This window comes from Botrytis porri (assembly GCF_014898465.1).
Source record: "Botrytis porri strain MUCL 3234 chromosome Unknown BPOR_001, whole genome shotgun sequence".
NCBI lineage: Eukaryota > Fungi > Ascomycota > Leotiomycetes > Helotiales > Sclerotiniaceae > Botrytis > Botrytis porri.
In genome coordinates, this window is record NW_024066075.1 from 583,802 (window position 1) to 600,539 (window position 16,738).

Genomic DNA, 16,738 nt, shown 5'->3' on the forward strand with positions numbered 1-16,738 from the left:
AATTGAATTGCATTGGTCAATTGATGGTCAAGGAACTATCCGCAACATGATTAGATGGCTTCAATGCGGCCAGCGTCAATCTTGAGCATCATCATGTCTCAAGTTTCGGTGATGATAGGGATCAGTATCTCGTGTGAATTTTCCTATTCTGGTTTGCTTGTAGTCAAGCAAAATCCGCATGGAATTGTTGCCGCATGAGTAAGAGAGGATCAGTCTATTTTCTTGCTGAGATACTCGGAACGGGGCGTAGGATTCAGCGAGATCTAGCAGTGGGATCTGAGCGTATCAGTACACCTTCAATTCCGCCAAGTGTTGATACCAAGTGTGATCAAGAGATAACATGGCAAGTAATCGCCGTGTTCACCAAGGCTCCCAGAGAGACAATATCCTCTGTTTTGCTGCCATCACAACAACTCATCCAGGTGTTGTGATCTCATCTGCCAATAACAATTTGCGAGCCGCCCTTGTTAGGGTGTGAAAATCCCGATGCTCCACTCATGCAAGTGATATTCACCACCATTGACGCTCTGATGATGACGCCTTGTAGCAGAGTTAATGATTAATATTCCGAAGAAACAGACGTGGGATACTGGCACATGTGATAAACTACTACCCCGTGCTAGGCTTATCTCTGTGACCAGAACGAAGACCTCTCCTCATTTGGAGCACAAATGAGTCATGTGAAATCCCAATCAGTGACCAGGAGGGGTGATTACCAACTCTCATGATCCTTTGAAGTCTATTGAGACCTTCTTTTGATCTCATCAGGAAGATCTTGAATGTGCGCTATTGAGGCCACAAAAATGGTTTCATATGCACGGGTCGCACTCGGGTTCTGATGGAATCGCCCATTCCTTCGATAGATGTCCAGTATTTGATCCGAAAAGTATGATAACATATATTCCGTATGACTCAGAGCTTGGCTAAGTACTTCGCACGAAACAGAATTATAAAGCTCATAGTTTCAGATCCTTTCATAACAAATCTCTCGTGAAATCCCTTCGACTCTTTTTTTAGATTGTCCGTCGCATTGGACTGAAGTTCCCCGTTGACTTCTAGATGGAGGATTTGTAAATGAAAGGTATGATAAGATTGGTTGGATTGTTCGTCCGTCCGGCCATTCATCCATAACGTGCTTTACGTGTAAATCGTAAGACGAATGAATTCTCATCCAAGACCGATGAGAACTTGAATACTTAAGTTCAAACCTATCTCCACCGGCTGAAATGTCAAACGATGATCTATCGCGCCTTTGGATTTAATCACTTGAAAGAAACTCCGCTGCTTTTCGTTAGGGAAATCAGAATTTTGCCTCCTGGGTAAGCGGGACACTTTATCTTGTATGTTGTTTGATGGCTATACGGAGTCGTACGTTTCTAGATCAGCACAGATGCTTCTCTAATGTACGATTAATTTGTCAACGTGTTGATCTCCTGGTCAACATCTCAATTTTATTTGACAGTATCCATACTGTAGGTTCTGATTGAACAGACAAACGATTTCGCTTGGCCGCAAGAGGATACACGAGGAGCTTAGTCGAACGGTGAGAGCTACGATGGCACATTTAACCGGCGCCACCCGACAATTTGTGGATATAGCCTAAATCACCCTGGTACACAGATGGCCAACCACTACAAATTGCATCTACCTAGGTAAGTATCCTAAAATGCGGGGCATCATGGAGAAACCTGGGGAATAGTATGGTCAAGAAAACTTTGGTCTATTGGTGAGGAGTTCCCAGACCAGGATACCTGCTCGAACGTTACCACATTAGGTCTTTCCTCCATCCCACTTCTACTGGCGAGACCTCAACAGCTGATATCTGAAGATGTCTGCTGCTTACCGACAGAGCGTTCGAGGTAGTCTTAGTACACATGTTATAAAGGCTATATGCGGACCGTGGTTCCGTACGGCCGGTCTGGACGAGGTGCAGACTGGGCACCGGTTAATAAGAAGGATAAAATGAAAATAGGGTACTCAGATGGCAGATGTATATAATCCCATGTTTCCCCAGTCTCGAATGTAGGACGAAACATTGTGGTGAATTCGTTAATTCTCCTCAATCCGCATTTGTGGTTTATAATATTGAGGCAAAGCAGGTTTTGTTACTGCAGTCAAGATGGATTTCCAACGCACTAAATCTACTTTCGAGCTTGCGGGCCAGGAGTTCCCGCGAGTAACATGGTACACCCAGAAAGGAATGAGAGGCTTGTACTGTTGTTTGATGTTCGTTGTTTTGACCTCTGCGACAAATGGATACGATGGCTCCATGATGAACGGTCTTCAATCCCTCCCTGCCTGGGAAGCTTGTGAGTGTCTATGATGAATTGTCCTATCTTGAATGAGAAGCTTACGTTTGTCTTAGATTTCCATCCCACGGCCTCTCAACTCGGTCTTCTCAACTGTATTATGTCAGTCGGCTCACTTGTCGCCCTTCCCTTCGTACCATACGCTGCAGATTTATTGGGCAGACGTACAGGTGTTATGATTGGCTGCTCAATCATGATCATCGGTGTACTGCTACAAAGTTTGGGATATACCTTTGGCTTGTTTGTAGGCGCTCGATTTTTGATTGGTTTCGGAGTCGCAATCGCACATGGTGCATCACCATTACTCATCACTGAGCTTGTCCATCCACAACATCGAGCTATCTATACCACCATTTACAACACTACATGGTACATTGGAAGTTTTGTTGCTGCTTGGTTAACATTTGGTATGAAACACACATTTATCAGAGCCTTTGGAATCTTTAGCTAATGCAATCCTTAGGAACAAACAACATTGCAGGAAATTGGTCATGGAGAGCTCCATCCGTCGTACAGGCTTTTCCATCTCTCCTCCAAATGACTTTTATATGGTAAGATCCTAATCGAAATCTTTAATTTAGGAGGAAGAAGCTAATGCAAGTCAAGGTTCGTGCCCGAATCACCAAGATGGCTCATTGCAAAAGGCAGAAATGAGCAAGCACTCAAGATCTTGGCAGACGTACATGCTTCCGGAGACCAAAACGACGAAGTTGTGCAGCTCGAATACCAGGAAATTCGTCAAACACTATCACTTGAGAAAGAAGTAGAGGGAAACCCATGGGCCGAGCTCTGGAAGACTCCAGGAAACAGACATCGTCTTATCATTCTCGTATCTCTTGGTTTCTTTTCCCAATGGTCAGGAAATGGTCTTGTCAGGTGAGTTGGTACCAATCAAATATATTGTAAAATCAAAATTGACATCATATTTAGTTACTACATTAACATTGTACTGGAACAAATCGGTATCAAGAGCTCAACTACCAAACTTTTGATCAACGGTATCCTTCAGATCGTCAACATGATTGTGGCCACAGGAATGTGCTTTTTTGTTGATCGACTTGGTCGACGTTTATTGTTTTTGGTGTCCACAGCAGGAATGCTTGGTGTCTTCATTGTCTGGACAATATGCTCGGCTCAATTTGCAATGCACGGAAGCAAGGCCTCTGCAAATGCGGTAGTTGTCATGATCTTCCTCTACTACGTCTTCTACAATTGTGCGTGGTCAGGTCTTTTGGTTGGCTACAGTGTAGAGATTTTGCCATACAATATTCGTGCAAAGGTAATGAATCCCCCCCCCCTACTCTTCGCTGACGTTGCTGATCAAAATCATAGGGAATGACCGTCATGTTCTTGGCCGTTGATCTCTCGTTATTCTTCAACCAATATGTTAACCCAATCGCTTTGGACCATCTTCACTGGAAGTATTACATATTCTATTGCGTATGGTTGACCTTTGAGCTCTTTGTTGTCTGGAAGTTTTATATCGAGACACGAAATACTCCTTTGGAAGAAATTGTGAAACATTTCGATGGAGAAAATGCGCTCGTTGGTGGTCAAGCTGCGACCGAGAAAGCAAGAATTATTGCCGCGGAACATGATCTGCAGCTTGGTGCTGAGACTAGTAATGGTGGTTTGGACGAAAAGGCAGCTGCTCACCATACAGAAGAGAGAATTGTATGATTTTGATGTTGTTAAGGCGAGGAGCGAAAGGGCGTGTAAAGCTTGAATAGAGCTAGATACGGTGACAGTAATTGGCGAATACAAGTAGTAGCTTTAATATCCACTGAGTTCTTCTATTCAGTCCCTTCAAACACGTTTCGTTGTGATTGATAGCATGTATGTGTTGACGAGGTCTGCTTTGCAAGTCCCACATAGTCGGGGAACGGATAAAGTTAAATATCTCGTTCATGAGCCCTTGAAAATCGTTTCGATCCGGGGAACTTTGCCGTCTGCAAGTTATCAGATTTGGGACGACTTGTCCTCAAAATTCACGTTCTGTCTTGGTTCGTAAGATGCGAGTACCTCTCCTAATTCCGGGCCCATTGAAACACATATCCTCTTTAGTGCTTCCCTCTGTAATTTGACGAGCTTTTTCCAGCAAGCACGGATATTCCCGAAATTTTCGCCTCCCATCAATTGACCCCCAGCACGAGCATTCTTGCTACAAATCCCAAGATTAACATTTGCGATTCCGCGACTCAATGAACATTTTCAATTCTGTAGCCGCATCTTTGACAACGTCCTCCATCTCTTCCTTTGCTGTCAACAAAGGATAATATGCCGCAATTCCCTGCACGGTTGACCAAGTCCTATACTCGCAAACATTCGTTCTACCTTTCACAGGCACAACCTCCTGGACTCTCTCTGAGCCCAAAAGCCAATTGGGGTACTGAGTGGTCTTCGCGACCATCTTTTTGTGCACTGGATCCAGCATGGTCAACATAACAGGTACACGACGATCCCGTATATCTACAACCCGAAACTAGATTTTCGAATTAGATTTTTCATACAACGTTCTACACAATGAGGAGTGTCTTACGGTATACATCCCCATAGCGCCCACGACTGGCAGTTTTTCCTGATCATGCTCGAATTCATACTGGGAATATCCATTTCCGTATTTTTTGAAAGAAGTTATGACACGGAAGACATCGTCTGCAGATGCATTGATCTTGACACTTGCATAGGTTGTGAAGACGGCATCATCCTTCTTGATGGAAGGTGTAGCAATGAGACTTTTCTCATCGACGTAATTCTGAACGAGAAGCACAATGATGAAGAGTAAACATATAATAAGAAAGACTAGAAACCAAACGAGGTAGGAGGACAGATCCATCATCATGAAGAGATAGTTTGGTGAATATAGAAATAGAAGATATATGAAGAAATTTGAATGCGATGGATGTTTGAATACAATGGATGGAGATTGAAGAATCTTCTTTGATACTTGTACCTCAAGAAAGAGCTCTCTTTCCAGATTGATTTTTCTTTTTCTTTTTCATTTTCATTTTCATTTTCATTTTCATTTTCATTTTCATTTTCATTTTCATTTTCATTTTCATTTTCATTTTCATTTTCATTTTCATTTTCATGTCATGACCTACTCATCCGTCATACATACCAGGACGATCCATAACTAATACAAAGAAAGTTCCGTCTGTGGACTGTATTAACTCTATATGCCGAATATATATACCTATATAGGTATTATTCGTTCGCACCGGAGAGTGAAAAATGTTGAAATTTGCCGGAACATCGGAATTCATTCGTACACCCGTACAGGACGACCCAAATCATCTTAGCGGCTTCTTTATCCTACTACCTACCTACCTAGTGACTAGTCTCCACGTGAGATTACCAGAGATTACCAGAGATTGAGCTCGCAATTGTAATTTATCATAAATTGTATTAAGAATCTCACCAGTTTACCTACCTAGTATATCTACCTAGTATATTATCTACCTAGTATATCTATCTACCTAGTATATCGACTCAGTATATCTACCTAGTATATATGTCATCTTTCATTCCCTCAATAGCTCCCTCCTCATTTGATATCTTTATATAAATTCCCATCATCTATCGTCGTCGCATTCACCAGGTATATGCATTCATTTTCTCATTTCCATGTTCTAGATCACATCTCTCATCTGATGTACAAGTCAAGCTTCAATTGAAGGGTACTTACTACCTACGGAGTAGGGACTTATGAACCACTTCATCACCCCACTATTGGATCAACCGTAGCTAACCCTAGCCCACCTTAACAGATAAGATTGTTACCATTACCATTACCATTATCATTAACCTTACCTTCCGTGGCACATTCGCACAATTCAAAATCATCCGAGAAACCAACCGCATCAATTCTTCAACTCCTCAAACCCCTCAGCCGCGCACACCACACACACATACGCAAAATGGATACCTCGAAAGTTTCAATCTTCAAGACGTACGATAAACCTCGAGGTCAAGGAGGCGCAAGTTCATTCGCGACCTTCATGATCATCGGTCGTAAGTTTTTCCCATGAAACTCGATTGAATAGTAACCCCAATTGACACATCACAGCTGTATGCTTCTTCCTCGGGATCCTCTTTTCCTCATTCCCTTACGATTATCCTCTTCTCTGGACCACCGAAAGTACTCCTGATGCCTACTACAGCTTCATCGAAGAGCATTTGAAATTCATGCACGCTTCTCCACCCATCATTCCACGTATCCTCCACATTGTCGTCTCAGTTGGATTTATCGGACTCTTCATTAAGCTCTTCAAGCCTTCGGAAGCTAATCTTCTATTCGATGGCGCATCACTCGTTCTCTATGTCGTAGGCGTCGTGGTTTACATCACCAATATTGTCAAGGGTATGCGCATTGTAACACTTGGATTATATGGCGAGGCTGGTGCGCCAGAAGGAGAATCAGGTGTAGGACGAGAAGATAGTTTGAGGGTTTTGGCAGCCAGTAACACGATCTTAGCTTTGGTATTGGTGGGCGTGTTGGTGTTGCAAGCGGGTCAATGGTATGCCGAGCGCAAAGATCAAGATGAGGCTGAAAAGTTTGAGAAAGAAGAGCAGGAAAAGAAGGAATCGGAGAAGAAACAGAGGAGTGGAAGTGGTCACGTAACGAGATCGGTTTCGAAGAAGAGACAGTGAGGGATGTCTCAATTGGAGGATTGTGTATCTATGGTGGATAGGGCACGAATTTATGTGTAGTAATATTCTCTGGCTCGTTTTATACCAAGAAATCTATTCTCAATTAAAGCAAATACTCTTGCCACCATCAAGAAAAACTTATATCTACGTATCCAATGTGCTTTGTATCTTGGGCTTTGGCGAATCCTTGTTAATTTACTAGGGCCCCTTTCATTACCTTCATCCTCTCGTTCGTTCTCTTCGTCTCCACGTACACACATTCAAACCTAGCCGAATATTTGACAATTTTGGAATTTTGATATAGAGAACCTCACTCAAGCATGAACATGACACCAACGCCAATCATCATCTTCACTCGCTAATACATTCTACTTTCTAACTCTCTCTTTACTCTACATCACATCATATCACATCACATCACATCACACACCTCACACACCTCACCACGTACTCAGAAACCCAATTCAATTTAATTTACTTCAATATACATTACTATCAGCATCTCAACAAACTTAACACCCAGCGCAACCCTATCCAAAATACTATCAAATTCCTGTAACTCATCGATCGGTAACACGATTGAAGTGAGATACGATATCTATATCCTTTTTCCTAGATGTAGCACTCCAGATGTAAACTTAGAACTTTAGATATTTGTTTCCCTTCCTGAAATGATATGGTATGCCTGTCTTCCCCTCCATATATGCGCCGTGATAACCTTCGCATAGAACTTGTTGCGAGTAGAGGAGTCAATGAGTAAGATTTTGGAAGAAGCTCAGAAAATAGAGAACCCAGAACCATGAGATGATGCGTCTAGATATCTATATCTTTTCTTGCAGATGTAGAATTCTAGATGCTTGGTTCCCCTCCTGATATGCGCCGTTATGATTTTCGTGTAGAGCCTGATTTAAATAGAAAAGTGTACGAGTAATATATCAAAGGAAATTCGCAAGTAGAAAATCGAGGACGATGGGACGATGAGTCCAGTGAGCTTATATCGAGAGACATCATGAAGTCTTTGACAGTCTGTTAGCAAGCGAATCTTCAGCTTCCCACACTCATGATATCCTTCCAGAACAAACCCACATTTCAAAACCCAATCCTTACTCCCTCGGATCCCCCACCTCCCTAAATCTCCCACAAGATATTCGTCTGAACATACAATCCAAAATCAAGGCTATTCAACTGCAATCCCCTCTCAATCCTCTCATGCATCAACCAAACCTTCGCCTGATTCTCAAACTGTTTAAACTCTTGATATCCCATACATTGCTTGCTTCCCTTTGCCATACCCACACTCTTCCAGTCCTTCTTCTCAAGCTCACGCGGAGAACCGCGATCCGACATACAGCGATTACTTCTCCCATAGGCTCTCACCACCGCAAATATATATTCGAGATGAGGAAAACGATCCAAGATTTTCTTGAACACCTTGTCGAATTTGTGTTGCACATTTTCTTCGGCCCATTTTTGGAGTTCCATAGCGTTCAGTTCTTCAAAGGGTGTATATCCTGAGTAATTGAGGGAGAGGTTGATACCAACCGATCGAATGTTGTCGAAGAAGTGAGGAAGGACAGACGCGGGAGGGAAAACTGGCTCGCCGGGACGTGGGGGAGAAGGGGGTGCTGCGGCTGCGGCTGTGGCTGCATTTGTAGCGACAGTAGCGGCAAGAATGCCTGTATTTGAAGCGGGAATATGATGCATGTTCTGAGTTATCATATTCCAAGTTGCCGTGTGGGCGTTTGCGACATGAGCAGGTGCATGTAAACGACGACGTACTCGCCCAAGTCTCCTCTATGTAATCATTAGCCAAAGGGATCAAGATGGATTATGGTAAATGCTTACAGAACGAATCCATTCCTCATCTTCTTCGATTTTATGGAGTTTCTTTTCCTCGGCTGCCAATTCCTGTTGCATATACTCTGAACTAAACTGTATGGGACAGTAAGATGGCGAAGGACAAAATGACTCACGACCGAATTTCAAGATAAAGTCATCGCTAATGGGGTTGACATAGAAATAAGGCGTGTTGACTTGTTTGGGGTCGGTGAAATCATGCAGGACTCCTTTGTCGTCAACAGCACAGAAATATTCCTGGCCATATTTTCGTGCTTGATGACATGCATGCATAAAAGCTGGTGTGGAAGGACAGTTTTCGAATTTGAAAATATTTTGCTGCAAATACATAACGATGGTACGCCTGGCTTGAAGAGCACTAAAGTGCCAAATGCTCATCTGGATTTCTTCAGGAAAGGTTTGAAATTTGTCAAAAAACACGAGAGGTGTTCCATCTTCTGCGAGCTCAAAATCGGAGGTATTCATTGTCAGCCCTGCTACATTTTCTTCTCTTGAGGGGGAAGGAGAGAAATTCTGATCGTTGTCTTGGTTGTCCTGGTTGTCGGAGGAACCATCGAAGTCTTGAAAGGCGCCGTAGTCTTCTTCTTCTTCTTCTTCTTCTTCTCCTTCTCCTTGGTCACTATCAAACGTGTTAGAATCATCAAAGTCCTCATGATCAGAAGTGCCCCCCATCTGGCTGTCATTTGAGCCAACACGCTCAGTATCCGATATTTCGGTCATGCTTTCTGAGAATGATGTGTGTAAGATATAAAGTCGGCGAAATAGTGAATTTGTTGCCTCTTAAATCAATGTATAAAACACTCTTTTGATGGTGCGAAGATGCCAGCAATTAACAATTCCAAAAAGGTTGAAGACCTTAATGAAATAGAAAATCTGTCCTGTGAATTTTTTAAATGTGTAAGTGTGTGTGGAACGAACTACCACGTAGCTAGATTTCGGCTAGGCTCACAGTCCAGACTACTAAGTAGCTAGTTACTTTTTGATCCTCCTCAACTTTCAAATGCGATGAAAGTGGTTTCCAAGACGAAAGTCAAGATAAAAGTGGGAATAGATATGCCTTTTAATATGATCGTCAGGCTTTTGAGTAGTTTGCGAGTTCCCTTCCTGAGGTCTGATACCTCTATGGTGGGCAAAGTTAACCATTAATTCTATTAGCAACTCGATGTTCTTTTACTCTGACGATCATTCGAGAAGAAATTTGAAGCGAGGGCTAATAATGTAGGTATAGTCTGCCATATACTTGAGTGTCTTAAGATGCTGTACCCTATACGGGTGTCAGAAGAACATCACCATCATTATCATCGATAATTAATGGAAGTCACATAGCGAAATCACCACTGCAAGCAGAGCAGAGAAGCTCGATACAACAAAAAGAATAATAAGACTTATGAACGAATACTTCTTAATTATATTGTACATCCTCTTTCCCTCATAGCCCAATAGAAACCTTGTCTCCCACCTTGATGACTGGGAATTGATGTTCTTTCTGAGGTGACAATGAAGGAACATGACACATATGAGAACCGAAGAAAACCTTAGATTCGAACCTTCGTATTTTTGCCAACGTAACAAAAGGTTCTTCGTTCTTTTCGGCAGTATCCTGATCAACACATATCATATGACAACGCCTACAAGATCCTAACATTTGATACTTTTCTGAACCAATATGTAAGGTACTCCAATGATCTTCACTATAGGGATGATGGGAATCGGTCGATTCAGTTGATGCTAGTACAACATTTCCTCGAAAGACCGAGGCTGAAGCAAGTTTACCGCCACTCTTGGCTATTTCTTCGTTTAGCTTATTGATACTCGATCGATTAATGACAAGTATGGGACTTTCATTCGATAGAAGAATTGGACGTTTTCGATTCTCACTATCAGAATCCGGTGGTGTTGGAGGGTCGTGAAAGGAGTGGGTACTCGATTTTTCAATCACGACCGAACGTTTTGGTCCCTGGTGCTTTTGCATGTGTGCCTTTGCATGTCTCGACGAAGGACCACTACCGCCAGCAGGAAATCTTACCAAAACACAAGGTACCTCTAGAACTTTAGAGAAAAAGTCATTAATTTCATGACTAGAGTAAGTTTGTGCTGCGATGGCATCTCCGCAGACCCTTGATGATAATAAATGAGTGTTATTTGGATTTTTGTAAAATGACGGGTCAGATGATAAAGAGACATCGATTTCATGCGTCAAAATAGGGAAGGATGATCCTTCATATCGAACCTTCAGCAATCCTAAATCAAAGTCGATTGTTGGTTTGATGAGAGCCATTCGAGGATAACGTTTTTGACTTAATGCTTGCCCAGTGCCTTGATGAATAAGACACCATTCTCTATCCCAAGCAAGGCCTTCGGGCCTAACTTCCCAAGCAGTTTCCTTCGGGATCTCAAAGCCACCACAACTTTTAATTGGATAAATTGTAAGACTTTCCACATACATGTCAACCGATTTGTGACTTTCGGTTTCCTCATCGGTGGATACAGTTGTGTGGTCCACAAAGAATTCATCCACAAATGAAAGAAACGACTCAACATCGCTCATCGTGCTCATGGCTCCTAAGCTCACACGAATAACCCCCGTTATTTTGCCTGCATAAATGTCGGCCTCTCCACCACATCGGAGTCCAGCCGAGAAATTTCTTTTCGTTTCCCATGGTTGAAGCTCCAGTGCCGATGCAACACCACCAGGATTACAAAGACCGCCTGTTCGAATGTGGTAGTTTCTTATCGAAGCCAACCTCTCAAACTCAACATTAGTTACCCACGCCCCGAAACTGTTCTTGACGTTGAACGCTATTGTAGGTCCTTGTACATTGGAGGAAGTTTCGGAGGAGAAGCCGGGGGAATAAATTATACAAGCCGGTTCGGAGTTAGCATGCCGTAATGATTTCAGACCTTCGTACAGTTTCCGTGCAAGAAATGTGGTATGATTTGCAATACGTTCCATGGAACCATACAATGATTTGTGAACATCTATTGCTGCTTCCAGTGCCATGATATTATGGAAAGGCAGAGTACCATCTTCTAGTGTTTCATGCAAGGATTGCCCTTTCGGAGCATGCCACTGCTCTTTCAGACACACTACCACTTCGACAGTTCCGCCTCCAAAATACTTCCTGGTTTGAAGTATCGCTCCAGAATCTCTACGCACTATCAAGGCACCGAGATCGGGGAATCCAAATATCTTGTAGAAACTAAGGACCGTAAAATCTGGTGCCTTACTAGCATCACTCAAGTCTAGTGGAGAAGTAGAAACTAGAGCAGAGGCATCTAGTAATGTATATGTAGCTGCCTGGGTTTCAAAACTAAGATTCCGGACTCTTTCTGGCCAAGACAGTGGTAGACGCCGACCGTCTAAGTTTGATTGTGCTGGATATGCGAAAAGGCCAATCTCAGAATCATATTCCTTTCTGACAAGAGCTTCTGACCCAGACAGCCAACACTCCACAGCGTCATCATCAAGACAACGACTTGACACGGCATTTTCTCGCACTCCAACGAGACTAGTATGCGAATCTTGGTGGTATCCATATACAAATCCATCTTCTTGGCCCCTGAAGGCGTCCATGACAAGTTTGATTCCAGCCGTAGCATTCGCCACAAACACCACATCGAAGTCTTCTGGATCGGCGTTAAAGAACCGCAAAACACTCAAACGGGTATTCTCGATGCGCGAAGTCGATAACTGCGAGGATGTAGAGGCGGAATGTGGATTTCCATATAAATTCGCCATCATGTCCGCCATGTATCTCTCCATAAGAGACTTCGAGTAAAGGGTTGTACCGGCATGATCAAGGTAAACGGCATCTGGAAATTCTATCAGTTTGGCACATATATTTATTTGGGAGGAAACTTACCTTTGAGCATGGGATATTCATGCTTCCTGAATTCTTCTACTGCCTTGTTATACTCCATGTTATTTATACTCAGCTCAAACAACACATGAAATCACTGGCAAATCTCACTTCCTGTGGCAATCAAGGGGGATGTAAAATCGAAGTAACAGACTTCCAAAAACCAATATGACCGTTCATTCTTAACAACGCAGCTAATGAATATAATACTGCGACATATAATGCAATCAAATGTTTTAGTTCTCCCCGCATCGACAACGATAGGACAGCGGAGTTGGCCGCTTCGTCCAGATTCCCCTTCGGCTGAGCATCCATGCGTTCATCAAGGAAATACTGCAGCCTAAGGCACCAACAAAATTGCGGACTTTGCGGACCTCCATACAATTTTTTGGATCGCGAAATATCTCGTCGAGATTTGAAAGTCCATCACCCCTCCAAATATGTTTCGTTCGCGCTTCCCTAGGATAGGGCGCTCTGTGCAGAAGAACTTCTTCAGGAGTATTTCCCAGCATATACCGCCATTGAAACATGATTTCACAAATGGCATTCCTGAATTCATTGGTCCTCAAGCTTTCGAGCTGTCATGGACTTCATATCAAAAACTCATGGTGGACAAATTGAGTGATGCTATAGCGGGTGGGTTATTTCTTATCATTTGGGTTATTTTGTGATTGGTAGTCAAGGCATTCAGTCTGTGAGGGAGTGCTGTTATCTGGAGATACAAATTGTGTGGTTTCCTCTAAAACTGCTGCTAGTGTCCTACGATACAACTTACAATTGCTGCTACATTCTCTACAAGATGCCCTGTAACTGACAATTCTGAAGGAGTTCCCCATCTCGATGGAAAACAACCCAAAGAAATCGCTCTTATGTGTGCGCGAGATCCAGACCAAGCGGCAACTTTCAACTATGCTTCCATGGCATTCAATAACAACTTCTTTTTCGACTGCCTCCAACCCAATCCAACTAGCGAACCCGTCATGTCAGAAAAACTTCGAGCCGCCATCGAGAACTCTTTTTCCTCCGTCGATGGGCTCAAGAGAGAATTCGTCATTACAGCTAGTAAAATGTTTGGACCCGGATTCGTCTGGTTAATGAAGGATAGATTCGATCGACTTTCCTTAATGACTACATATTTAGCGGGCTCACCATTCCCTGGTGCACATCATAGAAGACAACCAAAGGATATGAATACCGAAAGTGAAAGTGTAACGGACTTTTACAGACAAAAGTTGGCGGCACCACCTGTAAACACAGTAGGAGCACATGGACATTTAAGCAAAGAGAGGAAACCACCCGGAGGAATCGAAGCCACACCCATTCTTTGCGTCAATACATGGGAACATGTATGGATTGCCGATTATGGAATGGGAACTGACGATGTAGGAGGAAAGAAGGTTTATGTGGAAAATTGGTGGAACGTCATTGATTGGAATGTTGTGGCGGATCTTGCAGCTTTGTCTGGTAACTCGGCTTCCAAGCTTGAGAGAAATTAGAGATACATAAAAATTCACTCTGCATAAGATATGAGGCGGAGGAAACTACACTGTGGTATATCGGGGAGATGGCGTTCAAGGCATTTGATGTACTATATGTGTGAGGTCTCGACACAACTGCATTTAGAAGTGTAGAATATGAGATGGCGGACCAAAATACTATTATTTATAGCTCACGTTGGAGAGGAAGTACTCTGTTCAACATGCGAATGTTCAATCATCCTGTGCTAGTAGTCCTAAAGAACTTTCCAGGGCAGATTTGACAAGTCATAAGTCTTCTTCCTTCCATATAGATATATATATTGGAACCGAGCTGAAGATTCATCAATATACAAGCTTTCCACTCCACACTGTTTAAGTAATTCCATGGGTCATGATGAGTACATTCTTTGAGTTTTGCTTCGCCAAATTATATCTAGGTACCGAGAGAGTGTCTTCTACCACTCCTAATATCCGGACCAAAACACAACCACTTTGCCACAGCGAAATCATCCTCACTACTCGTCGGCTACTCATCCCTCCCCTTGGCCAACCACCCCCAGGTGTGATTGGCAGAATTCATCGAAATAACCGATGAGTACCGGTTCGAATATTGTAGTGAAGATACAAATATAGATCATAATCAGTCCTTAAACAACGATTCTAGTAGATACCTACCTAGACAATATATCTCTACCTACCTAGGTAGCTATACGCAAAAACGGGAAGTGGAAGCCAGAGATTTTGATTCTAGAGTTCTTCCTAAACTCGTTCTTCTTTTCATTCTCTGTTCTTTCATATCTCGTTTCAGGGCATTATATTATCTTGGTATGATTATACAAATGGAAACGGAGATACTAATTCGTCCCCGAGGAATAGAGTAAGTGATCCATCCATTCTTTCTTTCATTCATACCAACAATCGATATCTCTCTCTCCATCATGTTCACTTGAAAGCAACCCTCCTCCCTCCTCCCCGCTCCTCCTCCTCCCAGATCCGCGCTGAATATATAGATTCCTTTTTAATCTCTCAATGCAGAAAACAGAAGATATCGTCATCATCATCATCATCATCATCACCACCACCACCAGCAACATCAACGTAAACGTAAACATCAGTTCTCTATTCGTGAGATATGATAGATAGACAAGTATATTTCTTTTCTTCGCTGTGCTTCACTTGTGCGCTATTTGTGGGTATATTTGTATCTGTCTACTAGATAGGTGGTGGGTATTCTCGAGATTATGAACAATAGGATGATTTTGGGGATTTGTAATGAAGAACAGGAGAGGCAGATGGGGAAGGGAAGGGGCAAAATTGAAAACAATAAACGCATTGATAGATGGATATACTATCTCCCTATCTCCCTACCTCTCGTCTTTAAAGCTTTCAAGAATTTCCATTACGGAAAAGTATTCTATCGGTATCTACCTACCCACTCTTAATCTAATCAATACTTTCCCCAACGAGTGGAGTACCGTTTATCATAAACTTCTATAAAGGTTTGTGTACTCGAGTATGAAGCATTGTAATACCTATAGGTACTATAGTATAGACCTGTGCCTTACGTAGAGCCTAAAATATGAATTTAGTAAGTGAATTGATTATTAATCGATTGTGAATCACTTCTGTATTTCATCGATTCTGTAATCATTTATTTCTGAAGAGTATGGGATAGTTTTAGATTGGGTTTCTGTTTGGATTGTTGTATAGTAAAACTGTAGGCTGAATCTCCAAGAAACCTCGAAATGGGTATCTATCTACCTAGATAGTAATTTTCAAATCGGAAGGAAAAGTTTGAGAGATTGGAAATTGGAGATTCGAGTGAGTTTGGAGTTAAAAGTTAGAGTATAAGCTTGAGTTTAATTCGTACTCGGGATGATTTACCTATATACATTATGTACTATATACTATACACTAGGAATGAGAATGAGAATGAGAATTAGGACTGAGAATGAGGACGGGATGGGAACGTCGCAGTGATGGTTAGTTAGGAAATGGGATGTGGGATGAGATGGAAAGGGAACGGATGGTGTTATTTTCCGGATAGATATATAGGATAGATATATCAATACATACTAGGGAGATAGAGAGAACTCTCTATTGTTCTGTATATCGCTATGTCAATCGATTCTCCGTTTTCAGATATTATATATATATATATCGAAACTTGAACGGAAATTTATATTCAAAAACAGTTCTCTATCAAGGTTGAGGTTAATACTTAAGAGTCTTCTGGATCTGTCAGGCTCATATTTCTACGCACCAAGTAGGAGTGAACCTATAGTTCTTCAATTTATAAGTCAATACATGTCAGAAACAGAGGCAAAAGAATCAATAGACAGAAGAGGGTTGACCCAACATTGCACCAATCAACAAATCAACACACATTAAACACAGGGTCCAGGCAAAATAAGTTAATCAATCAATCAATCAATCAATCAACAAAAGAAGAACAAATCAAAGTCCAAGTCCAAATCTAAATCTGATTTTGATTTTGGCATTCGCCATATCCACGTATGAATAATTAATGTAAATACAATATAGTAATATAATCTGCCAAAAGCTTAATGCAAAAATGCAA

The 16,738-nt window shown here is 42.1% G+C and overlaps 6 protein-coding genes across 6 annotated transcripts; 3 read left to right on the forward strand and 3 right to left on the reverse strand.

Annotated features, from left to right (window-relative positions):
- Positions 1-2,119: 2,119 nt before the first annotated feature.
- Positions 2,120-3,989, forward strand: EAF01_000176 (uncharacterized protein; the record flags this gene model as incomplete). The annotated part of the gene is made up of 6 exons (XM_038908426.1): positions 2,120-2,309; positions 2,366-2,716; positions 2,773-2,860; positions 2,916-3,185; positions 3,240-3,588; positions 3,642-3,989. 6 exons carry the CDS (start codon positions 2,120-2,122, stop codon positions 3,987-3,989), a joined length of 1,596 nt encoding a protein of 531 aa, XP_038775332.1.
- Positions 3,990-4,485: 496 nt separating this feature from the next.
- EAF01_000177 (uncharacterized protein) lies at positions 4,486-5,148 on the reverse strand (the record flags this gene model as incomplete). The annotated part of the gene is made up of 2 exons (XM_038908427.1): positions 4,486-4,791; positions 4,849-5,148. 2 exons carry the CDS (start codon positions 5,146-5,148, stop codon positions 4,486-4,488), a joined length of 606 nt encoding a protein of 201 aa, XP_038775333.1.
- A 1,081-nt stretch (positions 5,149-6,229) lies between these two features.
- EAF01_000178 (uncharacterized protein) lies at positions 6,230-6,962 on the forward strand (the record flags this gene model as incomplete). Its single annotated transcript, XM_038908428.1, has 2 exons — positions 6,230-6,323; positions 6,379-6,962. 2 exons carry the CDS (start codon positions 6,230-6,232, stop codon positions 6,960-6,962), a joined length of 678 nt encoding a protein of 225 aa, XP_038775334.1.
- Positions 6,963-8,090: 1,128 nt separating this feature from the next.
- Positions 8,091-9,539, reverse strand: EAF01_000179 (uncharacterized protein; the record flags this gene model as incomplete). Its single annotated transcript, XM_038908429.1, has 2 exons — positions 8,091-8,756; positions 8,808-9,539. The coding sequence occupies 2 exons, from the start codon at positions 9,537-9,539 to the stop codon at positions 8,091-8,093; spliced, it is 1,398 nt and encodes a 465-aa protein (XP_038775335.1).
- Positions 9,540-10,248: 709 nt separating this feature from the next.
- On the reverse strand, positions 10,249-12,740 carry EAF01_000180 (uncharacterized protein; the record flags this gene model as incomplete). The annotated part of the gene is made up of 2 exons (XM_038908430.1): positions 10,249-12,632; positions 12,683-12,740. 2 exons carry the CDS (start codon positions 12,738-12,740, stop codon positions 10,249-10,251), a joined length of 2,442 nt encoding a protein of 813 aa, XP_038775336.1.
- A 379-nt stretch (positions 12,741-13,119) lies between these two features.
- On the forward strand, positions 13,120-14,515 carry EAF01_000181 (uncharacterized protein; the record flags this gene model as incomplete). Its single annotated transcript, XM_038908431.1, has 2 exons — positions 13,120-13,315; positions 13,505-14,515. The coding sequence occupies 2 exons, from the start codon at positions 13,120-13,122 to the stop codon at positions 14,173-14,175; spliced, it is 867 nt and encodes a 288-aa protein (XP_038775337.1). The 3' UTR covers positions 14,176-14,515.
- Positions 14,516-16,738: the final 2,223 nt, after the last annotated feature.